At 41.6% G+C, this 26,354-nt stretch overlaps 1 protein-coding gene across 1 annotated transcript in view; it reads right to left on the bottom strand.

Annotated features, from left to right (window-relative positions):
* Window positions 1-26,354, bottom strand: part of LOC115134470 (calcium-dependent secretion activator 2-like) — a 178,825-nt gene that overhangs the window by 37,239 nt on the left and 115,232 nt on the right. The window contains exons 14-21 of the mRNA XM_065022669.1: window positions 26,093-26,242; window positions 25,823-25,900; window positions 23,449-23,457; window positions 16,502-16,658; window positions 13,710-13,851; window positions 13,164-13,268; window positions 7,410-7,565; window positions 6,857-7,004 (exon numbers count right to left, since the gene is read on the bottom strand). Coding sequence (XP_064878741.1) covers window positions 6,857-7,004; window positions 7,410-7,565; window positions 13,164-13,268; window positions 13,710-13,851; window positions 16,502-16,658; window positions 23,449-23,457; window positions 25,823-25,900; window positions 26,093-26,242 — 945 coding nt within the window. The remainder of the gene's footprint in view (window positions 1-6,856; window positions 7,005-7,409; window positions 7,566-13,163; window positions 13,269-13,709; window positions 13,852-16,501; window positions 16,659-23,448; window positions 23,458-25,822; window positions 25,901-26,092; window positions 26,243-26,354) is intronic.

The following is a 26,354-nucleotide window of genomic DNA, read 5'->3' on the forward strand; positions in this document are numbered from 1 at the left end:
TTGGCCTCGGGACAAGTCTCTGAATGTCCTTGAGTTTTCCAGCCAGAGCCCGGACTTGAACCCAATCGAACATCTCTGGAGAGACCGGAAAATAGCTGTGCAACGAGTCTCCCCATCCAACCTGACAGAGCGTGAGAGGATCTGCAGAGAAGAATTGGTGAAACTCCCCAAATACAGGTTTGCCAAGCTTGTAGCGTCATACCCAAGAAGACCCAAGGCTGTAAATGCTGCCAAAGATGCTTCAATAAAGTTTTGAGTAATGGGTCTGAAAACTTATGTACATGTAATTTTTTTTTTTTTCATTTTTAGAAATGTGCAAAAGTGTAAAAAAAAAAAATCTATTTTAGAACAAGGCTGTAATGTAGCAAAACGTGGAAAAAGTCAAGGGGTATGAATAATTTCCGAATGCACTGCATATATGCAGTAGCAGTCAAAAGTTTGGACACACCTACTCATTCCAGGGTTTTCTTTATTTTCACTATATATTTTATATTTTTGATTATTCAAAGTAGCCACCATTTGCCTTGATGACAGCTTTGAACATGCTTGGCATTCTCTCAACCAGCTTCATGAGTTAGTCACCAGGAATGTTTATCAAAATGTCTTGAAGTAGTTCCCACATATGCTGAGCACTTGTTGGCTGCCTTTCCTTCACTCTGCGTTCAAACTCATCCCAAACCATTTAATTGGTTTGAGGTCGGGTGATTGTGGATGCCTGGTCATCTGATGCAGCACTCCATCACTCTCCTTCTTGATCAAATAGCCCTTACACAGCCTGGAGGTGTGTTTTGTGTCATTGTCCTGTTAAAAAACAAATGATAGTCCCACTAAGCGCAAACCAGATGGGAATGCGAATCGCTGCAGAATGCTGTGGTGTGATTTCCACTGGTCTAATGTTCAGTGCTCTTGTTTCTTGGCCCAATCAAGTCTCTTCTTCTTATTGGTGTCCTTTTGTAGTGGTTTCTTTGCAGCATGAAGGCCAGATTCACACAGTCTCCTTTGAACAGTTGATGTTGAGATGTGTCTGTTACTTGAACTCTGTGCCTTTATTTGGGCAGCATTCTGAGGTGCAGTTAACTCTAATGAATGTATCCTCTGTAGCAGAGGTAACTCTGGTTCTTTCTTTCTTTCCTCATGAGAGCCAGTTTCATCATAGCGCTTGATGCTTTTTGCAACTGCACTTGAAGAATCATTCATCATTTGTCGGCATCGAGTAATTGTCTCCGGCCCCCTCCCAGTTAGGGGGAGTGATGAGCTCTACAGCAGTCTCACAACTCAATCGCTGGTTGAAAACTGTTTTCTGACCCTCCCAAAAGATATAATTTATAGATAATTGGCCCTCTTTCTGGGACTCACCCACAAACAGGACCAAGCCTATTCTGCTGAGGAGTGACGGACTCCATCCTAGCTGGAGGGGTGGTCTCATCTTATCTATGAACATAGACTGGGCTCTTGCTCCACAATGGGATAGGGCGAAGGCCAGGCATCAGGATGTTAGCCAGCCTGCCATCTTAGTGGAGTCTGCCACTAGCACAGTCAGTGTAGTCAGCTCAGCTATTCCCATTGAGACAGTGTCTGTGCCACGATCTAGGTTGGGCAAAACGAAACATGGCGGTGTATGCCTTAGCAATCTCACTAGAATAAAGACCTCTTCTATTCCTGTCATTATTAAAAGAGTGTGATATCTCACATCTCAAAATAGGGCTACTTAATGTTAGATCCCTCACTTCCAAGGCAGTTATAGTCAATGAACTAATCTTAATGTTGATGTGATTGGCCTGACTGAAACATGGCTTAAGCCTGATGAATTTACTGTGTTAAATGAGACCTCTTTTCCTGGTTACACGAGTGACCATATCCCCCGCACATCCCACAAAGGCGGAGGTGTTGCTAACATTTACGACAGCAAATTTCAATTTACAAAAATAAATGACTGCATTTTCGTCTTTTGAACTTGTCATGAAATCTATGCAGCCTACTCAATCATTTGTTATAGCTACTGTTTACAGGCCTCCTGTGCCGTATACAGCATTCCTCACTGAGTTCCTGAATTCCTATCGGACCTTGTAGTCATGGCAGATAAAATCACATTTTTGGTGACTTTAATATTCACATGGAAAAGTCCACAGACCCACTCCAAAAGGCTTTCAAAGCCATCATCAACTCAGTGGGTCTTGTCCAACATGTCTCCGGACCTACGCACTGCCACAGTCATACTCAGGACATAGTTTTGTCCCGTGGAATAAATATTGTAGATCTTAATGTTTTTCCTCATAATCCTGGACTATCGGACCACCATTGTATTATGTTTGCAATCACAACAAATAATCTGCTCAGACCCCAACCAAGGAGCATCAAAAACCGTGCTATAAATTCTCCGACAACCCGAAGATTCCTAGATGCCCTTCCAGACTCCCTCCACCTACTCAAGGACGTCAGAGTACAACAATTGGTTAACTATCTAAATGAGGAACTAAATTTTACCTTGCGTAATACTCTAGATGCAGTCGCACCCCTAAAACAAAAAACATTTGTCATAAGAAACTAGCTCCCTGGTATACAGAAAATACCCAAGCCCAGAAGCAAGCTTCCAGAAGATTGGAACGGAAATGGTGCCACACCAAACTGGAAGTCTTCCGATTAGCTTGGAAAGACAGTACCGTGCAGTATCGAAGAGCCCTCACTGCTGCTACACCAAACTGGAAGTCTTCCGACTAGCTTGGAAAGACAGTACCGTGCAGTATCGAAGAGCCCTCACTGCTGCTTAATCATCCTATTTTTCCAACTTAATTGAGGAGAATAAGAACAATCCAACATTTATTTTGGATACTGTCGCAAAGCCAACTAAAAAGCAGTATTCCCCAAGAGAGGATGGCTTTCACAGCAGTGATAAATTAATTAACTTCTTTGACGAAGAGATCATGATCATTAGAAAGCAAATTACGGACTCCTCTTCAAATCTGCGTATTTCTCAAAAGCTAAGTTGTCCAAGGGGGACACTCAAGTTTTTTAATATTATATCTCTTGACACATTGATGAAAACAGTCATGGCCTCTAAACCTTCAAGCTACATACTGGACCCTATTCCAACTAAACTACTGAAAGAGCTGCTTCCTGTGCTTGGCCCTCCTATGTTGAACATAATAAACGCCTCTGTCTCCACCGGATGTGTACCAAACTCACTAAAAGTGGCAGTAATAGTCTCTCTTGAAAAAGCCAAAGCCAAAACTATCGGCCTGTATCGAATCTCCCATTTCTCTCAAAATGTTTTGAAAAAAGATGTTGCGCAGCAACTCACTGCCTTCCTGAAGACAAGCAATGTATACGAAACTCTTCAGTCTGGTTTTAGACAACATCATAGCACAGAGACTGTACTTGTGAAGGTGGTAATGACCTTTTAATGGCGTCAGACCAAGGCTCTGCATCTGTCCTCGTGCTCCTAGACCTTAGTTTTGCTTTTTATACCATCGATCACCACAATCTTTTGGAGAGATTGGAAACCCAAATTGGTCTACACAAACAATTTCTGGCCTGGTTTAGATCTTATCTGTCGAAAAGATATCAGTTTGTCTCTGTGGATGGTTTGTCCTCTGACAAATCAACTGTAAATTTTGGTATTTCTCAAGGTTCCGTTTTTGGACCACTATTGTTTTCACTATATATTTTACCTCTTGGTGATGTCATTCGGAAACATAATGTTAACTTTCCCCGCTATGTGGACGATACACAGCTGTACATTTCGATGAAACATGGTGAAGCCCCGAAATTGCCATCCCTGGAAACCTGTGTTTCAGACATAAGGAAGTTGATGGCGGCAAATGTTATACTTTTAAACTTGGACAAAACAGAGATGCTAGTTCTAGGTCCCAAGAAACAATGAGATCTTCTGTTGGATCTGACAATTAATCTTGAAGGTTATACAGTTGTCTCAAATAAAACTGTGTAGAACCTCGGCATTACTCTTCGATCATATTACTCCAGTGCTAGCCTCTCAGTCCACCGGGCTTACTGTTACGGCTAGGGCTGATTTCAAGGTTTTACTGCCAACCTACAAAGCATTACATGCGCTTGCTCCTACCTATCTCTCCGATTTGGTCTTGCCGTAAACACCTACACGTACGTTACGGTCACAAGACGCAGGCCTCCTTATTGTCCCTAGAATTTCTAAGCAAACAGCTGGAGGCAGGGCTTTCTCCTATAGAGCTCCATTTTATGGAATGGTCTGCCTATCCATGTGAGAGACTCAGACTCGGTCTCGACCTTTAAATCTTTATTGAAGACTAATCTCTTCAGTAGGTCCTATGATTGAGTAGTCTGGCCCAGGGGTGTGAAGGTGAATGGAAAGGCACTGGAGCGACGAACTGCCCTTGCTGTCTCTGCCTGGCCAGTTCCCCTCTCTCCACTGGGATTCTCTACCTCTAACCCTATTACGGGGGCTGAGTCACTGGCCAGTATTTATGCTGCAGTAGTTTGTGTCGGGGGGCTAGGGTCAGTTTGTTATGTCTGGAGTACTTCTCCTGTCCTATTCGGTGTCCTGTGTGAATTTAAGTGTGCTCTCTCTAATTCTCTTTCTTTCTCTCTCTCAGAGGACCTGAGCCCTAGGACCATGCCTCAGGACTACCTGACATGATGACTCCTTGCTGTCCCCAGTCCACCTGGCCATGCTGCTGCTCCAGTTTCAACTGTTCTGCCTCATTATTATTGGACCATGCTGGTCATTTATGAATATTTGAACATCTTGGCCATGTTCTGTTATAATCTCCACCCGGCACAGCCAGAAGAGGACTGCCGACACCTCAGAGCCTGGTTCTTCTCTAGGTTTCTTCCTAGGTTCCTGCCTTTCTAGGGAGTTTTTCCTAGCCACCGTGCTTCTACATCTGCATTGCTTGCCTTTTGGGGTTTTAGGCTGGGTTTCTGTATAGCATTTTGTGACATCGGCTGAAGTAAAAAGGGCTTCATAAATACATTTGATTGGTTGAACTTATTGGCTCAAACACATTGAGAAGGAAAGAAATTCCACAGATTAACTTTTAACAAGGCACACCTGTTAATTAAAATGTATTCCAGGTGACTACCTCATCAAGCTGGTAGAGCAAATGCTAAGAGTGTACAAAGCTGTCATCAAGGCAAAGGGAGGCTACTTTGAAGAATCTCAAATATAATTTATATTTTGAATTGTTTAACACTATATGATTCCATATGTGTTATTTCATAGTTTTGATATCTTCACTATTATTCTAAAATGTAGAAAGTGTGTGTGTGTGTGTGTGTGTGTGTGTGTGTGTGTGTGTGTGTGTGTGTGTGTATGTTTGTTTTATGGGCCAGTTTCCCAGATCTCGATTAGACTTAAACATACTACTAAAAAGCATGCTTAAAAGAGAATTACCATTGAAAGTACTTTTTAGCCCAATACTTAATCTGTGTCAGGGACAACAGCCTTTGATATATCAGTATATGCTAACTTTATACATGTCAAAATCAACTAATTTTGGTGGAAAAAAAGGTATGATTTTGCACTGGAGAGTCCACTTAAATGCAGAATTTTCTTTGTTAAGAATAAATGCAGAAAACCTTGAAGAGTTTCACTACAACATAATTTGTTCTAACCAAGGCTTCTTAAAAAAATACCCTCAAAATAATTGAATAGCCTCCCGAGTGGAACAGCTCGCAATGTGCTAGAATTCCTTAAATTGTTTTTTTTACAAGTAATCTGCATTTTAAGAAACAGGAATTTCATGTAAATGATCCAAGGTGAGTGGATAAATATATATATTTTTTACATGTAGCTAGATCAAAAATAACATTTTCATCCGCTACGCTAAATCATCAATGGTTCAGACGCTGTATAGATAATGATCTTGAACTGTATTTTGCACAGGTGAAACAACACCTTATCACATCATAACCACATCAACTGTCGATAATTAATGCACTAACTCAATTAGTTCCAATCCAAATTGGAATCTGTAGAGCACACTGAGTGTACACACCTGAGTGTGTCTGTTCGGCAATGAATAAACATCCTCAGGGACTTGTGGAAGCTAAAAGGGACAGTGAGCTTAGCTCTCTGTAGAGACACTGTAAATGGTCGCTGGGTAGCGGAGGGTTAGCCTTTAGCACCATGAAATGCTGTAATGGAGAGATTGATCACTCATTCAGAAGCATCAATTTAGAGCAGCCACTGCACTTTACCACTGATCTGGACGCGATATGAATGTTCCCATCGCAATGAATCTTTTAGCTGTCAAGGTAATGTTACTGAATCTGCCACAGACAAAGGGAAACACATGTTATTGAGTTCTTTAGGGAAACCCAGGCAAGGTAGGGAACAATATTTGCTTCTGTTGTTGTGGTAGGTTCAGTGTACTTATAGCTGATTAGGGCATGTAGGGTTTAAAAAAGCAAATGAGGCCCTGCCCATTCTTTTAACAACAGTATACCCATTGTTTGCTACACTCAATAGTTGAATACCCAAATCAAATCAAAGTTTATTTGTCACGTGCGCCGAATACAACAGGTGTAGACCTTACAGTGAAATGCGTACTTAACAACAGTGCAATTTTTAAGCAAAAAATTGGTATTAGGTAAACAATAGATAAGTAAAGAAATCAAAAACAGTAAAATGACAGTGAAAATAACTGTAGCGAGGCTATATACAGGTGGTACCGGTACATGGTCAATGTGCGGGGGTTAGTCAGGCTAATTGAGGTAATCTGTACATATGAGGTAATATGTACATGTAAACAATCACGATTGACGTTAGTAGGGTTTGTGGTGGTTTTGCATGTATCGATGGAAATGTGTGGTCAGTTTGTATGGTCAAAGAACAGAGAATAGCAGTTGAATGCGGTCGTACCTCTAGACCGGAGTCCAGCACACAGAGTTTGGAGCACTGCTTCTTGGCTTCAATGAGCACATTGAACATGGTGCATACCGACAACGGCACCCGGAAGTCTGTTGACTTGCTGGCCTTCTGCATCTTGGAGTCGAAAGCCGCTTTCGTTCTTTGGGTCAAAAAATATAGTTTAATTGAGGTTTTATGATATGGTTCATTCCTAGGTGGCTATGGAAAACACTGTTCAGAACTCCATCACTAACTTCAGGGGCAGACTGGCCATCTGGCATTTCGCTCCATTTTTTGACCTCTGGGCCTGTCTAATTCGTTTTTTTCCCTGCGCAAAATGGTAATTATCTTGACAAAAAATGGGCTGGTGTTTGGGGCCTCCAGGGAAAAAATGTGCCGGTGTGTTAGAAATGCCAGGGTGGATTTCTGGTCCCAGTCCGCCCCTGACTAACATTCTCCTCAGTAATATCTCAATTATAAACCAGGAATGCCGTGTCAAAAAATAGGGTGGGTAAACGCTGAACCCCAACCCATCCCAGGTGGTGACCGTCTCCTGCCATCTGACCTTTTGACACAGGCCTCCATCATGTTGCTGGCCATGAGCTTCAGCCTCTGCTCCAGATGTTTAGCAAACTCAGGCTCGGGCCAGTGCAGGTCCAGGACAAACATCTGGAGGGCGTCCAACTTCCAGAAGAGGTCCTCGGAGGTCTCCGAGCCGTTACTAGGGGTTTGGGTGGGAAGAAGCCAAAATAACAAAATCAGAGTAGAAATACTTTGTCTTCTTCTCAGACATGGAATACATGGGAGAAAACATCCAATACCCCCCAAAATTGCAAGAACACACAGACACACAAACAATTAAAAAGATCTGCAGTGTGCATTCACAGACACAAACTGTGATCTATTCACAGCTTTAATTACACCTCTACACAATTTTCCCTACATTGGTGTTCAGCCTCCAGATATAAAGGAGTGAATAACACAGTCCTTAGAATGGCATTTAGCCCTTAGAATGACATTTAGCCCTTAGAATGGCATTTAGCCCTTAGAATGGCATTTAGTCCTTAGAATGGCATTTAGCCCTTAGAATGGCATTTAGCCCTTAGAATGGCATTTAGCCCTTAGAATGGCATTTAGCCCTTAGAATGGCATGTCTGCTGTGGTAGAAGTAGTTAAGTAAAAAATAATTTCAAGTACAAAGTATTTTTTTGCGGTACTTTACGATTCATAATTTTGACAATGTTTACCTTTCTTCACTATATTCGTAAAGAAATAGTGTACTTTTTACTCCATACATTTTCCCTGACACCCAAAAGTACTTGTTACATTTTGAATGCTTAGCAGGACAGGAACATGGTCCAATTCACACACTTATCAAGAGAACATCCATGGTCATCCCTACTGCCTTTGATCTGGTGGAATTACTAAACACAAATGCTTCATTTGTAAATGGTGTCTGAGTGTTGGAGTGTGCCCCTGGCTATCCATAAATAAAAACAAGACAAGAAATGGTACTGGTTTGCTTAATAAAAGGAATTGGAAATTATTTATACTTGTACTTCTGATATTTAAGTATATTATAGCAATTACATTTACTTTTTATACTTAAGTATGTTTAAAACCAAATACTTTCAAACTTGTACTCAAGTAGTATTTTACTGTATAACTTTCACTTGAGTCATTTTCTATAAAAAGGTATGTTTACTTTTACTGAAGTATGACAATTGGGTACTTTTTCCCACCAGTACATGTCTGGATGCATGAAGAAATAGGTAAACACTTCAATTGAAATGCCAATGTTCTGTCAGTTGTCAATAAACATTATCAAATGAAGACTGAGTTACACTGAGTCCAGGGCTTTGTGTAAGAGGTCTTTAAAGGGATACATCGGGATTTTGGCAATGAAGTTCTTTATCTACTACCTTAGAGTCAGATTAACTCCTGGATGCCATTTTTATGTCTCTGTGTGAAGGAAGTTAGAGGTAGTTTCGCAAGCCAATCCTAACTAGCCTTAGTACAATGACTGGAAGTCTAGAGTATCTAATAGCATGCTAGCAGATACCACATTACTTAGCACTTGCGCTAACGCTAGTTAGCAACTTCCTTCAAACTGCACGCAGAGACATAAAAATTGTACCTATGAGTTCATCTGACTTCTGACTCTTAGTAGAAAAGGGGCTTCTAGGCCTCCCGGGTGGCACAGTGGTTAAGGGCGCTGTACTGCAGCGCCAGCTGTGCCACCAGAGACCCTGGGTTCGTGCCCAGGCTCTGTCACAACCGGCCGTGACCGGGAGGACCGTGGGGCGACGCACAATTGGCCTAGCGTCGTTCGGGTTAGGGAGAGCTTGGCCGGTAGAGATATCCTTGTCTCATCGCACACCAGCAACTCCTGTGGCGGGCCGGGCGCAGTGCGCGCTAACCAAGGTTGCCAGGTGCGCGGTGTTTCCTCCGACACATTGGTGCGGCTGGCTTCCGGGTTGGATGTGCTCTGTGTTAAGAAGCAGTGCGGCTTGGTTGGGTTGTGTATCGGAGGACACATGACTTTCAACCTTTGTCTCTCCTGAGCCCGTACAGGAGTTGTAGTGATGAGACAAGATAGTAGCTACTAAAAACAATTGGATACCATGAAATTGGGGAGAAAAATTGGGTAAAATCTAATTGAGAGTGAAAATAAGGAAGCCTGTACAGAATACAAATATTCTAAAACATGCATCCTGTTTGCAACAAGGCATTAAATTAATACTGCAAAAAAATATGTCAAAGCAATTAAAATTCAAGAAAAAAGAAGAAAAAAAGAAAAGGGCTTCTTTGCCCAAATCCTGAAGTATTCCTTTAAGTGAAGTGCTGATGTTTTCTTGCATTACTGCTCAGTACCTGAACACATTCAACAATTAACATGGTCCACAGTTAACATGTCACAGTTACAGTGCCTTCAGAAAAGATTTACATCCTTGACTTGTGACACATTTTCTTGTGTTACAGCCTGAATTTAAAATTGATTAAATGTAGATTTTTTTCCCACTGGTCTACACGCAATACCCCATAATGTCAAAATGGAATTTATCTTTTAGACATTTTTACTAATTAATTAAGAATGAAAAGCTGAAATGTCATGAGCCAATAAGTATTCAAAGCCTTTGTTATGGCAAGCCTAAATCAGTTCATGAGTAAACATTTGCATGGACTCAATCTGTATGCAATAATAGTGTATACAATTATTTTTTAATGACTACCTCATCTCTGTACCCCACACATACAATTATCTGTAAGGTCCCCCAGTGAATTTCAAACACAGGCTCAATCACAATGACCAGGGAGGTTTTCCAATTTTTTATTAATTTTTTATTTATCCATTATTTGACCAGGTAAGTTGACTCATTTACAGCAACGACCTGGGGAATAGTTACAGGGGAGAGGAGGGGGATGAATGAGCCAATTGTAAACTGCCTCGCAAGGGGCACCGATGGCAAAAAAATATCCCTTTGAGCATGGTGAAGTTATTAATTACACTTCGGACAGTGTCTCAATTTTCCCCAGTTACTGCAAAGATACAGGCATCCTTCCTAACTCAGTTGCCGGACAGGAAGGAAACCCGCTCAAGGATTTCACAATGAGGCCAATGGTGACTTTAAGCAGTTACAGAGTTTAATGGCTGTCATAGCAGAAACCTGAGGATAGATCTACAACATTGTAGTTAGTCCACAATACTAACCTAATTGAGAGTGAAAATAAGGAAGCCTGTACAGAATACAAATATTCTAAAACATGCATCCTGTTTGCAACAACGCATTAAATTAATACTGCTAAAAATATGTCAAAGCAATTAACATTTTGTCCTGAATACAAATTGTTATGTTTGGGGACAATCCAATACAACACATTACAGAGTACCATCCTCCATATTTTCAAGCATAGTGGTGGCTGCATCATGTTACGGGTATGCTTGTAATCGTTAAGGACTGGGGAGTTTTTCAGGATAAAATCCTAGAGGAAAACCTGGTTCAGTCTGCTTTCCACCAAACACTGGGAGATTAATTCACCTTTCAGCAGTACAATAACCTAAAACACAGGGCCAAATCTACATTGGAGTTTCTTACCAAAAAGACAGCGAATGTTCCTGAGTGGCCGAGTTACAGTGTTGACTTAAAGGAAAGTCAATACTGTCTAGCAATAATCAACAACCAATTTGACCGAGCTTGAAGAATTTTGAAAATAATAAAAGGCAAATTTTGCACAATCCAGGTGTGGAGAACTCTTAGAAACTTTCCCAGAAAGACTTAGAGCTGTAATGGCAGCCAAAGGTGATTCTACAAAGTATCGACTCCGGGGTGTGAATACTTATGTAAATGAGATAAATTATTTCTGTATTTAATTTTCAATACATTTGCAAAAATGTCTAAAAACATGTTTTCACTTTGTCATTATGGGGTATTATGTGTGGATGGGTGAGATAAAACAAAATATATTACCCATTTTGAACTCCGGCTGTAAAACAGCTAAATGTAGTCAACCAACAAAATGTGGAATAAGTCAAGGGGTATGAATAGTTTCTGAAAGCACGACATGTTCCTAAGATAGTTAACATGCCTCATAATTACTAAACACACCCAACAGTTCCTTATCACATCCGGCTGTCAGGCAGACTGTGACTAAGGAGACTCTAAGCTCACAGACAGATGGGTCTCCATCGCCACCTTCTCCCCGGTGTCTACCAGAGGTTACACGGAAACACATGGCAACCGGTGGCAGCAACCAGCATCCAAGTGTACAGCGAACCGGAGAGAGCGAGGTAGAGAGTGGGGGGTGGGTGAAGCGCATTCACTTCCTCACTTTTCTCACTTTGCCTTTAAAAGACTGTTACATTCACAAGTGGTGCGCGGGAATAAATAGTTTGGGCAAAATCCGTGTTGCAATTAAACGCTCGCTCATATCCCCCCCTCAGGACTAATTAGGAGCTCTCTTCTCCGAGCGTCCCCTCTCCCAGGGGAATGGAACAATCCCCCACGCCCGTCTGTGCTCGCTAACGAAGTGCCAGTTTTTTTTTTTTATCTCAAGCAAGAAAAGGGGAGGTGGTGGGTGGGGGCGTCCCGTAGGGGGGACATGGAGAGTGTGTGAGAAGCCTTTCCCAAACATCACAACTCAGCCTCCCTCCAGAGATGGGCACCCCTCGGGTGGCCCCATTACTGCCACTGTTTCTACGGGGCCCTCAGAAGCCACGTTGTTGAGTCTTCACTGTTCACTCAAATATCATCTGGTGGTCATACCAATGACTATACAACTCACTAGTTATTGATCAAATGCTATATGTTGTTTTACAAACACAAACACAGGAAAATTACTCCTGGTAGGCCATCTAAATTACGTTTCATAATCTTGCTTGCGGGGGATCATGTCTGCTCAATTATGACAATTGCTTGAGGAGAAAAGGGTCACTTGACAAGTTCAAAAAATGGTTTCATAAGAGTCACAAAGACCAGCACTGAGGTTTTCGAAAAACATATTCACTTAAATCCGTAAAATGGCTAAGCCTTACAAAATATCAGGTAAATTAATTCCTTGCAAGCTGAAATAAAAAAGAAAGGATACAATTTCTCATTCAACATTCATTAGGCATGTTAAACTCCACAATTCAGTCCTGGTTGAGCTGTGAATTGACAAGCACACCTTAAGATCATAATTAAAGGAGGCAAAAACAGGTATCTCTTTGATACTCTCCATGTACAATAAAATATATATGCATACACAAATAAAAATACCTGAAATATGATTGGATGTGGGAACAAAAACATGTCATACATATTCCAAAACCGTTCCTGAAGAAGGAGGCAGGCTCCACAACCACAACATACATTTCACAATAGAGATGATGCTGTGCCACAGAAAATAACCATGCTGGGGAACAATGCGCCACAGAAGACAACCATTCTCACAAGACAACCATGCTTTTATCTTGGTATTACAGAAGGTATCAGTTTGAGGTCATCAAAAGGGGGCAACCAGTCCCAGGAAAATGTGAGTAGTGATGAAAAAGCCACCTGGATTTCACAGCTAAAAGGATCAGTGGTAGACAACAACAAATGGTTTTACTATAAACTTTTTCGAGCTGATCTTTCCTCCCTCCTTCTCTCAGATCTTTCACATAAAAAATTTAAAAAATGTAATAAACTAGTTCAATGCTTAATTGTACATCATTGTCAAAGGAAAGTAACACAATTGAAAGTTGTTTTCTTGAATAGGATACGTTTGACAAATGGCACAACAACCACAGCACAGTCCATGCCACATCGCCCCATTAGGTCTCGCGGTAGCCCATACACACGTGCTGTCACACAGCGGGCCCATCCAGGAGGGTGCTGAGAACCTGGGCATCTGTGGGAGACGGACTTTGGGCAGAGGCACGCTCGGTAGGTTGTTGGCTATTGTCCTGAAAAGAAATCAATGCCAAACCAAACCAAACAACGACAAAAAAAGATACGACAGAGACAAAAGACAACAGCGTGTTGATTTTTCACCTCCATCTGGTGATAGCATGATTTAGTGCCTTGTCGGTGGACGTGATCTAGCCTACACTCATGGAAAATAAGGTGTTACTTAGAACCATAAAGTGTTCTTCAATTGTCCCCATAGAAGAACCCGCTAAAAATAACTCCAAGTGTAAAAGCCTATCTCTTAGACATAGAGCTTTAAATAGCCAAACAGAATGCAACAGATGACAACAGGGGGCATTTTCAGTATCGACATTTTGGTTTGCCGCCTTAGATTCCAATAGCAGAGTGTTACCATATTTCTTACACTTATCCAGTCATTTCAGATCTGGGTGCCTAGAGCCATGAAGGGGTAGGTTGCTCGGGAGAAGGGCACTTACTTGACGGACTGCCAGGTTTCCTGCTCGAAGCCGCGGTGGATGGACTGGGCGATGGAGGACTCCATAAGGTCTATGTAGCGCACCACCAGCGGGATGAACAGGTCCTGCAGGTGCTTGTGGAACATGCCATTGCACAGGTGAGCTGGGCGGGAATGAGGAAGGAAGGAATTCAAAGCTTAAGGTCGTGAATTTGGACTTGAACATCTTTATACAGTTCTCGTCCTTGATAAGCTAAATTGCTGTCCTTCCCTCCCGCAGTCCATGTTATGACATTTGCATACAAATTCCATCTTCACACGTCCTGATGTGCAAAGGAAGTAGGAGAAAAGAGAGGAGGAAAGAGACAACAAAGAGTGACACAGAAAGACAGAGGAAGACACAAACAGAGAAAAAGAGACAAATAGAAAATGAGAGACAAATAGAAAAAGAGAGAGAGACAAAGAAAGAGAGCGTAGGCCTCCTGCTGGTCTCTCAGGGCTTCATTAGTCCTAATTCCCCATCACTCTGTTCCTTCATGATTAACACTAGCCTTTTTACCCTCCTGAGAGACCACGGCTCCTCTCCCAACAAGTTCCCATCCCGCAACACATGCAGACACTAAAGTGAGCATTTAGTTAATCCTTAGAATACGTGGATATTAAAGACCTGGTGTGATAAATTAAATATGTTTTGTTCACGCTACAAAACAATCATTCAAATGTGGCATTACAAACAACTAACGCTTCAATTCGGAATATCACGTACGGTATTTGTTCATTTATCAGATGATATCAACATAGCCTCTTTTCAGCTTTGTGTGTGTTGAAAAAACGTTTTTTTACTCACATATCTCAAAGCATCTGTCAATATTGAGAAGGTGGACATCCTGAAGGAGGTAGGAAACTGTCAAATCCTAATAGGCAGACTTGACCATGCAGGTCTATAGCTAAGCAACTAAGAAAAATAGTTTAATTTTAATTTTATCCTAAGAATATCATCAAGCTTTGACATTTTCATCCATTTTACCTGATTTAATTGCCACCTAGATCCTATCACTTAAGAGATCATTATCAAAAACAGGGGGCCTCATTTGCATTAATAGTCAAAACGATAGTTTTCTTTTGTCTAGATTTTGTTCAACCTATATTCTCATTACCTTACTCTTCAAATCAAATCATTGTTATGACAGTTGGAATAATTGCAAGATTAATGGAGAAAGTTAATAACAGAAAATGAATGAAAAAAACAAAACAATAATGATCTTTGCCTATGCCTCACATAATGAGAGTTTTATTTTGAACATTACTGCCCTTGAGCTGTCTGTCTGCTCTGTGTGAGGCTTGCATAGACAATGTAAAACAACACTTCAGATGTAGCCAACTCTCAGCTGGCAATGAAACAAAGGCTCAGAGCAAAGAGTGAATCAGGGAGACGAGAGAAGAAGAAAACTGAAGTATGAGAGAGAGAGAGAGAGAGAGAGAGAGAGGAAGTTTGATAGTACACAAGCGCACGCAAGGGCAAACACCTGGATGCCAGTGACATTGGCCGTGCACAAAATCGTCCTTGCTTACTACTTACTAAAATGACATACTCATCGTACTACATACTATTTAGAAAGTACTGTTTAGTATAAATGTATGCAGTAAGCAACAAATATAAACATACTAGACTCATGCATACTTAGAATGCATCCTCTAAATCGCAATTGCGTTATTTTGCGCAAATTTTGTTCATTTTGGTAGAGCCCATTCTCTAAGCTGATTATCAGCTGTTGTCAAACACATGTGGGTCTGAAAAGATGCTTCTCTTCCTACATAGTGTGCAGTGAATTCTACTAGATGAAAAGCCTAAATGAGTATGACATCCTGACATTTAAATAATACTACATTTTCAAAATGTCACATTCTATGAAATTTGATATTCTCACAATACCAATCAGCATAAAATGTAGAAAGCAATTACGGGTTTTCGGACACAGACACCGACTTCACACATGGTGGGGGTGGGTAGCAGGTGAAATCAAAACAAAATTAGATTAATGTTTCGGTCTATAACCTTTTATCAGAGTACCCTTTGTTTGTTTACGAGCTATGTTCAAAGTACATTTACAAAAAGGGGAAAACTAAACATTTCTGTTTCCTGTTCATTGACCAAAGAACTCAAAATGGAGGACAGCCTGGTAAGACAGGTGCCTCAAACCGTGCTAATGCTCTCCTGTCTGTGTGACACGGCTCCTCGCATTACAGGAAGTGAAAGGTGGTCTTCAGCTGACAGATGGCGTAAGGTCAGCGCCACACCAGGCCGCGGACTTTACAATTGTGTTCTGACATCAGGCCCTAGCCTTTCTGCACATTACCTCACTGATGCTGATGTTAATTATTGTGTTGCCGACGCAGAAGTGCAGGAGCTTTAAGCACAGTTAACCTCTTCTTCTAACGAGTCTTGTTTTCTGCAGCACTGCTGGTGTTAATTAGTGCTCTTAGTAGTGCGTACATTCACTGTGAAGTATGGGACATGCTCTTGAAGACAGCTCAGGACAGGGAGGGGCTGTAGTCCGTGCTTTAAATACGGACAAGCACAAAACGGAGGGTCAGGGGACAAGACAAGGGAGGAGGTGGGGGAGGGGGCAACAAAATAATTAGAGGGAACAGTATAAGGAAGGGACACACGCCACTCACGGTTACTGAACTGGAAGTTGAACTGTGCTCATGAACCAGTGATGTGTTGTAGGCTACGCTTTAAATCAGTATTGGGAGGCGAAGCAGAGGGTCAGAGGTGGAAGAAGAGGGGCACAGGGAGAACGGCGAACTCACGGTCACATCGCAGGAAGTTGTTAAGCAGCTGGAATAAGGGGAAGCTATCCCATGAGTCAACGGGCTGGACTTGCAGAGCACCATCCATGTCGATGGTGTAGAGAGACATGAACGTTTCTGCGTGCTCCGCCATCATCTCCGGCCACCATGAAATGGCCTAGAAAAGAGAAGGAAGGAGTAAGAGCAGGGTGGAAAAGGCAGAGAGAGAGAGGACAAAAAGAAAGAAAGGAAGAAAGAAAGAAAAAGAGGGAGAAGGTGAAATAAGGAAATGTTTTTTTTTTAAATGAAAAAGCACAAGTCTTCACAAACCACTATCTCTAGTTTACGCGAGAGGCTCTGGTGAAGAATAGATAGACATAAAATGTAAAACGACACAATCAGAGGAAGATGGGAAAAAGTGACAGATGGATGGCGAGAAGACTGCTCTGAAAAAGAAAAGAAAATGCCATGTGCAAATCAAAGCAATCTAATGAATAGAACCAACAGAGAAACAGCCAAATGGGTGATGGGTAGCATAAAGAGAGGACCTTGAGCGCACAATGGACTCCAACACCGAGGAAGAGATGCGAGCAGCATCATGACATCAGCCCAGGAGTAAGCTGCAATAGTACTCTACCCCAATAAAGATAAATTGCATATTGGTAATTACATTCTGCTTTCATATTAAGCTTTAATCTCCAAGCTGAGGCCATAAAAAGTTATTAAAAAGGCACAGACAGACATAATGCATTTTTTAAACTGCAATCAAATCAAAATCAAATCCAATTTTATTGGTCACATACATATTTAGCAGATGTTATTGCAGGTGTAGCAAAATGCTTGTGTTCCTAGCACCAACAGTGCAGTAGTATATAACAATTTACAACAATACACAAATCTAAAAGTAAATGATGGAATAAAGAAATATATAAATATTAGGATGGCGTGTCATTGACAAAAATACAATATATTCACAATATATGAAATGTAAACATTATTAAAGTGACCAGTGATTCCATGTCTATGTATATATGGCAAGGTGCGGGGTTGAGTAACCGGGTAGTAGCCAGCTAGTGATGGCTTTTAACAGTCTGATGGCCTTCAGATAGAAGCTGTTTTTCAGTCTCTCGGTCCCAGCTTTGATGCACCTGTACTGACCTCGCCTTCTGGATGGTAGCGGGGTGAACAGGCCATGGCTCGGGTGGTTGATATCCTTGATGATTTTTTTGGCCTTCCTGTGACATCGGGTGCTGTAGGTGTCCTGGAGGGCAGGCAGTGTGGCCCCAACTGCACCACCCTCTGGAGAGCCCTGCGGGGCGGTGCAGTTTCCATACCAGGCGGTGATAAAGCCCGACAGGATGCTCTCAATTGTGCATCTGTAAAAGTTGAGTGTGAGGGTCTTAGGGGCAGTCTAATTTCTTCAGCCTCCCGAGGTTGAAGAGGAGCTGTTGCGCATTCTTTGCCACTCTGTCTGTGTGGGTGGACCATTTCAGATTGTCAGTGATGTGTACGCCAAGGAACTTGAAGCTTTTTATTTGAATCTTTTTTACTGGAGTTGGGGTGGTGGTTTGAAAGGATGATTAAAGTAAACCTTGAGGTTATTGCAGTTAGGTGGTCACCCAGACAAAACTTTCTAGCCAAACTGGACAGGGGTTAGCCCATTATGAACTGTCAATAAATACTAACTAGTAATATGCTAGCAGTTGGTGCCTGGTTCAAGACGGGCTTGCTTATAAACGTTTTGGTTGTTACATAATACAAATACAATAGAAATGTAATAAAAAAGTATTCTAACTAAGCTACGACAGTCAATATCATTGGTGGTAACTAGGCTATCATCAGTACAACTATACTTTATTTACTTTTAAAGTGACTTTTTTAACAAATAAAATGTCAAATTACAATAACAAATAAACATAGGACATCATTACATGTATATTTTCTTCTTAAGACACATAAAATAACATTAAAGCAAATAAACAAAAATAAGAAATACAAATCACTACATATGAATTGCCAGCGACAACAGTTTAAAAAGATAAAGTACCTCAAATAAAATAAACATAAAAAGGTCAGGCTCCACATTTGTATAAACCTATGATGTAAGAATACATAGTTGTTTCCCGTTATTGACTAATTCTAGAGATTTAATAAAATATTTGATTTCAAGTCAAAAATGTGTTGCATTTGGGGACAGATTTCAAATATTCGTTTTTCCACCATTCATTTTTCCCATAGGGAATTCTAGAAACACTTCAAACAAGGGCCGCGTTTCATGTAGGCCCACGCTGGTACGACCCCCCCCCCCCCAGACAACTGTGTACATCTCTTCAAGACAAGGTAACTTCCATCAATATACTCGCCTGTACTCACCCCCCCCCCCCCAAAAAACCTCACTCTAATTAGCTGATAATATGGCTATCATAAAGAACTACAAATGCCATGATGATCTGGACGTGACTGCAGAATCGAGGCAAAGTTGTTGTCTGTAGCTTGTGAGGTGTGGAAACACTTTGTTGCTTTTATGAATTTTGTCTTGCTGCTTTTTGTTCTATGTTGCTCTGTCTGTATGCTACGTCTTGCTTGTCCTGTGTTGCTCTGTCTGTATGCTATGTCTAGCTTGTCCTATGTTGCTCTGCGTGTGTTCACTGCTCAATGATTGTCTATATTGTAATTGTTTTTAATAACCTGCCCAGGGATTGCGGTTGAAAATTAGCCGGCTGGCTAAAAGCGGCACTTTTACTGAAACGTTGATTAATGTGCACTGTCCCTGTAAAAAAAAAAATAAACTCAAAGGTAAGAATCTCTGGTCTAATGTTAGCTAAATGTAGTAATGCCTAAATTGGCAACATTTCTTTAAATGGACAATTCTGTGAACTGTCTTGTGCAAGTTTTAAATTGACACAATACCTGTTAGAGAAGGTATCAGCGAGAGATGACGTGCAGGAGCTTGCAGGGATTTGTAGTTTTGCATGATGTCTACTTTGATGCAATGTTTGTATTATCTGAGAGTAAATAGAGCCGAACATACTGACAAAAGTCAGCTATCTTACATAAAAGTAGCTTCTCCCAGTTCGATGCAGTCAAGACAGGTACTAGTATGTAATCCTATTGGATGATAAATAGCGAGGTTATGACAGCTATTGGTTTACTATAGGGCGAGTCGGCTTGGTTGGTTGCTGTCTCTCCCTCCCTTCTCCTTGTTCTGTGTCATTCGCTCACACTCACAGTAGCCTACACACACAGCACAGCCCCTGCTAGAGCATCACCTCTCTCTACCTCCTCTCCATCACACTTCATCAGCTCCGGTTAACAAAGGAGCGTAATTGGGCCAGGTCTGGATCCGACCAGGTCCATAAGGAACGGGTCTAGTTGTCCTCGGCTTCATTCAGAATGGGTCTCTATATATTTTGAAATGTATTTATGCATATCGTCTCCGGATGGGAAAGCCCTAGGTCTATTTTGAAAGAAGGCCTTTCCAGCAGAGCCCACAGTGGATTAGCACATACGTTTTTATTGATTGCTACACTTAGGGATGGTACATTTCATGCTAACACCATGCATTTATTTGTGTTTGGAGCACATTATCAGTTTATAAGTTAGAATGTTAGCAAGCTAAATGTCCCTTACCTTGAGCTAAGAGCACATGGGGAGCTAAATATGTTCCATACTCGATTATATTTAGAGCAGGATAGCAACCTACATGAAATCATTTGTAATATTGGTAGTAACCATCTGGATGTCACCGTGATACAGTCTACTGTTGCTCAATGGGGAGAGTTTGCACTACAAATTAGCAACACAACAACACAGGGCACAGTGTATCCTTCGCTCCCGAGTCCCGCTTGCCCGGCGCACTGCTGTCCTGCAGTAACTAACTTAGAGGGAAGCAGCTTGATTGTGTGCTTCTACACCTTCATTGCTTGCTGTTTGGGGTTTTAGGCTGGGTTTCTGTACAGCACTTTGAGATATCAGCTGATGTAAGAAGGGCTATATGAATTGATTTGATTTGATTTGATTTAGCTAATATCAGGCCAGGGATTTTGCAGTCCAATGAAAACGGAATGATTCTGAACACTCCCAAGTCACAGTTTCTAGACACAAGCATAAACTAGCTAGCTGGGGAGGGCTCATAACGACAACTGACTGAACTGATTCTGTTTGTCCCCCACTCTTGCTGCTCGACCATACATCATACATTTTAGGCACCAGGCGTGCCTGTATAGCCTCTCCCTCTTGTGAGCTAGTTAGTTAAGTAGTCTTGTTAACTCGATAGCTAGCTAGCTTGTTATCTATGCTGGTTGTTAGCTTGCATAACTGATATGTGTATAATCGTAAGGGACATTTCATGTTTTATGGATAATATTAAAATATACAGCGTGGGTGAGCTCCATTCCTGACAGACTGATCAGATTCAATCAGCCTGCCAGCTAATGTCAGGCATCATTCAGAGCTTAAATGCCCCATGAGCGCATCGCAATCAACGCAGCCACAGGGCTCCTTGATGAGGTAGTTATCGTGCATCTGAACAAATGAATGGATGATGCATGTTACTTATGATAACCTAGTGACAAAACATTTTTGTTATGTAGTGATCATGAGATAAAGCAATGGTAATCTCAACAAAATGAGGGAATTATCCATTTTTTCCCCTCCATATTTCCTCTCTGGACCACCGTAGAATTGAGAAGGATGTGAGCCCAACCCCGAAGTTGTTGGATCATCTCTAATGCCAGTCAGCTACATATCCATTCGGGTGTCCGTTCCCTTGAAATAAGCATAGTTCATTTTGCTGCATCGGACATTCGTGTCATTTGCACTAGAGGTTTGATCTACATCACACAAAATAGGAAAAGGTTGAAAAAGGTCCAAACACAGAAGGTCAAGCCAATGACATTTCCAAAACATTGGACTGTTTTGTTTAGGATCCTGTGTGCAGTGCAAGGGGTTTACAAATGTATAGGCCAAATAACTGGAAATTCAGTGTTTTGTCTTGGGGGGGGGGGGGGGTGCAGAAAGGTCATGTGCTTTCATCTACAGTGGCATTTTTTTTGTCTGTGCCAAGTTGGATGTGCCCTAACACTCTTTTCATGTCTTGGTAGGTCTAGCCATCATACATGTAGTTACAAACCAAATCATTTACAGTGATTCTTCAACACAATCTTTGCTTAAAGTTCTGACCGGTCCTTGAATATTGTTGCTGTGTGTCAGTGCGGTCACATACCGGTATGAATTGTTTGTGTGCGACTCCATCTATAAGACATTTTATGTCATAATGGAACTTGACAAAGTCATCTTCTTAACTCGAAATTGAGGGGACATTTAGCAGTGCTGCAGTTGCTTCTCAAAGACTCCATCATCGCCATAGATGAGCTAAAGCATAATAAGAGCCAGTTCGCGCCCATTTTTCTTGCCCACCCAAGAGAGATGCTTCCTATCCTACTCAATAGCAGTGGTCGCCATGTGAGGTGAGAGAAAAGTGCAACTAGCCCAATGAAAATAGCAATGTGACATATTGATTGAAGGAGGTTGGTGTTCCTGTGTGTGTGTGTGTGTGTGTGTGTGTGTGTAAGGGTGTGTGTGTGTGTAAGGGTGTGTTTATGTGTAAGGGTGTGTGTATGTGTAAGGGTGTGTGTACGTGTGTATGTGTAAGGGTGTGTGTGTGTGTGTGTGTGTGTGTGTGTGTCTGTCCGTCTGTGACTGTGTCCCTGTCTGTGTTCTAGTGGGCGCTTGTGGCAAACAAAACACTAGGCTGGCGGTCAGAGACAGTATATGTCCCACAGCTATACCTGGCCTTGAGGGCTATTGTCATCAGCCTTTTCAGATGTGTCTTTTAAGCGCACCGTGACAAAAAACATAATTAAAGAGTTCCTTTTGCGCCATACGCTTCGTTACCTATCGCCCTTCTCCTCCATTCGCACATTCACACCAACAGGCATCCTCACATAACTGTTGTCTCTAAGTGAGAGAGCGAGATTCCGATAAAGAGATGGAAGAAGAAAAATGAAAGGTATGTGACTGAAAGCAAGAGAGAACAAGAGGAGAGGAGAGACAGACAAGAGAAATGGAAGGAGAGCGGGACTGAGTGTGAGGTGACACAGCATGACTAGGGTTGCAACATTCGGTGAAGTTTCTACCAGAAATCATGGTTGGAGGATTCTGGATTTCCAGTTTATTCCCTTCTGATTCCGGGAAACCTCCAACCAGGATTACAGGAAAACCAGGGAATTTATTGAAAGTTCCTGGAATTTTGCAACCTTAAGCGTGACAAGTGCTTTGCATTCATCATATAAATATGAAGGACATTGCTCCTCCAGGAGTCTGTGCTTTTAATTTAGGCTTAGCAAGGGATGGTAACAGTCTCAATTAGAGATTAAAAAGAAAAAAAGAAATAGCTCTCTGTCTCTGTGTGTGTGTGGTGCGTGCCCCAATGATATCTATTGTGATCAGTATAATGGTTTGGTTATCATGATGTGAATAATAACATCGCTGAATAAATGCATCTACTATGATTTCCTTTCCTTAAATCCATGAATTGGTGCTGCTTTCTATTGACACAGTTAATGGTTGTAATACTTCAGTTTCCTTCACACCAAGGAGGGCAAACGAAGGGCAGACGATATGGATACATGTCAAGAAAGACAAGAAAGAAATTATTTGTACAGTAAATTGTGGTACAATAATCACCAAAAAAACTACATCATTAGATACCTAAAGCGCAAAATTAGGTACCATGGGACATAATATTCAGCAGTCCACCAGGACCACAACCTGTAGTGGGTACACCACGTTGCACTGTTTCTCAGTATCAACCATCTCCTCAATGTGAACCATGAACAGAGCTTTACAGGGTATGAGTGAGGTGTGGTATATGACTGACAGATGTTGACAGGCTTTGGGACGTCACGCAATTTGATGGAAGTGGACATGACAGACATGAAGCTGGAGTTTTCATGAGATAAACTTACCTCTCTTCCCTTTCCAATTCATATTAGAAAAAGAGGGAAAGTGAAAGACAGAAATGAGAGAAATTGAGGGCATCTCTGGAACTTTCACTTAGCATAAAACACTGAAGAGGGTCATCACCGGTTTGATTTACACAAATGGCGAAAACATGGAAAGCGATAGTAATTCAACGTTTTGCCTTTGATAATGCGCGTGGGATGCGCTACCTTGACTGGCCACCCACTAAAACTCCAGCGCCAGGCTCCTACCACAAAAGGCCTTATCTCATATGTGGTCGTGACAGATGCAGATTTGCATCCAGTTATAAATAGCTTTGTCGCTCAGAAACAGATGTCTGAATCCGCGCTGCCACTTATTAGGCAAATGTATGGTGTTTGTGGACGTCGCACCACTTACAATTGATCAGTTGTACACCGTACCATAAGAGTGACGTGTGCGTATGAGCTGTGGGCGTTGTTTTGATCTCTTCTCGCCAGAGACATTACTACAGTGTTGGCACTTGATGTATCATCTTCCACTTTGGCACACAGCGGCCATCGCAGACACAGGATAGGAATGGGCATCGCCACAATAAGTGGTCACTAGTTCTTAGTGAAATGATCAAGCAATTCCTTCTGGTGTGACACGGGCAAGAATCATTCAAAAATAGAAACCAATACAGCATTTAAGGTTGCATTTCAACTGAAATATTTATCTGTGACAAGAGTTGAGTTGTTGTGGCCGGGCGCATGCACACCGACTTTGGTCGCCAGCTGTACAGTGTTTCCTCCGACACATTGGTGCAGCTGGCTTCCAGGTTAAGCGAGCAGTCTGTCAAGAAGCAGTGCGGTTTGGCGGGGTCGTGTTTCAGAGGACGCATGGCTCTCGACCTTCACCTCTCCCGAGTCTGCATGAGAGTTGCAGCGATGGGACAAGACTGTAACTACCAATTGGATATCATGAAATTGGGGAGAAAAAGAGGTAAAAGCTCAACACATTTAAAAAGAGTTAAGTCGTTGTGTTATTGAAGCAAACAAGGCATTGGAGGAGGCCTATACTGACTGCAAAAATGTATTGTTGAAAGACACTGAGATTAGTGACATTTGCATGAAAAAATCCTTTCTTTCTGATCTGTATATTATGTTTTATGACTTAAAGTGCCTTCAGAAAGTATTCATACCCCTTTACTTATTGCACATTTTCTTGTGTTACAGACTGAATTTAAGATGTTTTTTTCTCACCCATCTGCACACCACCGGAGGTTGGTGGCACCTTAATTGGAGAGAATGGGCTTATGGTAATGACTGGAGCAGAATCAGTAGAATGGTATCAAATACACTACCGTTCAAATGTTTGGGATCACTTAGAAATGTCCTTGAGTTCGAAAGAAAAGCACATTTTTTGCCCATTACAATAATATCAAATTGATCAAAAATACAGTGTAGACATTGTTAATGTTGTAAATGACTATTGTAGCTGGAAACTGCAGATTTTTTATGAAATATCTACATAGGCGTATAGAGGCCCATTATCAGCAACCATCACTCCTGTGTTCCAATGGCACGATGTGTTAGCTAATCCAAGTTAAGCAATTTAATCGCCTAATTGATCATTAGAAAACCCTTTTGCAATTATGTTAGCACAGCTGAAAACTGTTGTTCTGATTAAAGAAGCAATACGTCAAGTAGTATTTTTCTTTGTCATGAGATGTTAGATTGTTCCCTCCTGCATTCTAGGATATTTTCTTCTTCTTATAAATAAAAACATACCTAAACGTAATACCCACTCTAGAATGCCTTCCTAGCCAATCAGAAACGAGAATTCAACAATGCTGTGGCATAACAATTATTATAGAAAACCCACAACATGATTTCAATATTACTTTAAATTGTTTTAGGATAAAAATGGAATGTTTCAACCTTAAGTTAAATGGTATTGGTACTATTGTGATGTGTATAATGTGTATAATGAATAAACGGTGTGTGGGTGTGTTGTTAGGGTGATGTTGATCTGTTTCACCTGTCTTTGGGATTGTCTTCACCACCTCCAAGTGTCGCCCATCTTCCCCATTATCCTCTGTGTATTTATACCTGTGTTCTCTGTTTGTCTGTTGCCAGTTTGTTTTGTTTCGTCAAGCCAACCAGTGTTTTCCCTCTGTTCTTGTCTCTTGAGTGTTCCTGTTTTCTAGTTTTCCCGGTGTTGACCATTTCGCCCTGCACCCTGAGCCTGCCTGCCGTCCTGTACCTTTGCCCCAACTATCTGGATTACTGACCTCTGCCTACCCTTGACCTGTCTTTGCCTGCCCTTGTTGGATTAATAAACTGTTGTTAATTCGACATCGTCTGCATCTGGGTCTTACCTTGAAACATGATAGTTAGTCTGGCGGAATGGTCCTACCTCTGAATGGTGCTCATCATTCTGCTGCAGGACCTCAATACAAAGTTCTCCCAGTCGCATCATGTCCTCCAACCTCTTCTCCGTGGCAGCTTGAGCATCAGCTGTTACATTAGCACACAGACATTCCAACACTGTGACACCAGCACACCGTATACACTAAAACACTAACTAGCACCCTGTATACTGTATTAGGAACACTGACAAACACTGCATATACTTTAACAAAACCAAACAAACACATGACAGTGAAATACGACACAGTAACATCACCACACATGAGCTGGGCTTGCACATACCCTCGATCTGAGCGTGTTTGGTCAGCCGGGAGTAGTTGACAAGGGCAGCTTTCTCCAAACATTTCTGGACTACCTTCCTCATCTCATCAGGAGGAACCGGTGTGGTGATGTCCTTCATCAAAACCTAGAATTATCCAAACACAGTCATAAGCCTAATGCCAAACACAACAAAACTGACTACTAGATCCTTAAAAGAGTGACCCAAAACCTGTTTAGAGTGGACGGCAACAAGTATA

The sequence above is a fragment of the Oncorhynchus nerka genome, linkage group LG9a, assembly GCF_034236695.1.
Source record: "Oncorhynchus nerka isolate Pitt River linkage group LG9a, Oner_Uvic_2.0, whole genome shotgun sequence".
NCBI classification, from domain to species: domain Eukaryota; kingdom Metazoa; phylum Chordata; class Actinopteri; order Salmoniformes; family Salmonidae; genus Oncorhynchus; species Oncorhynchus nerka.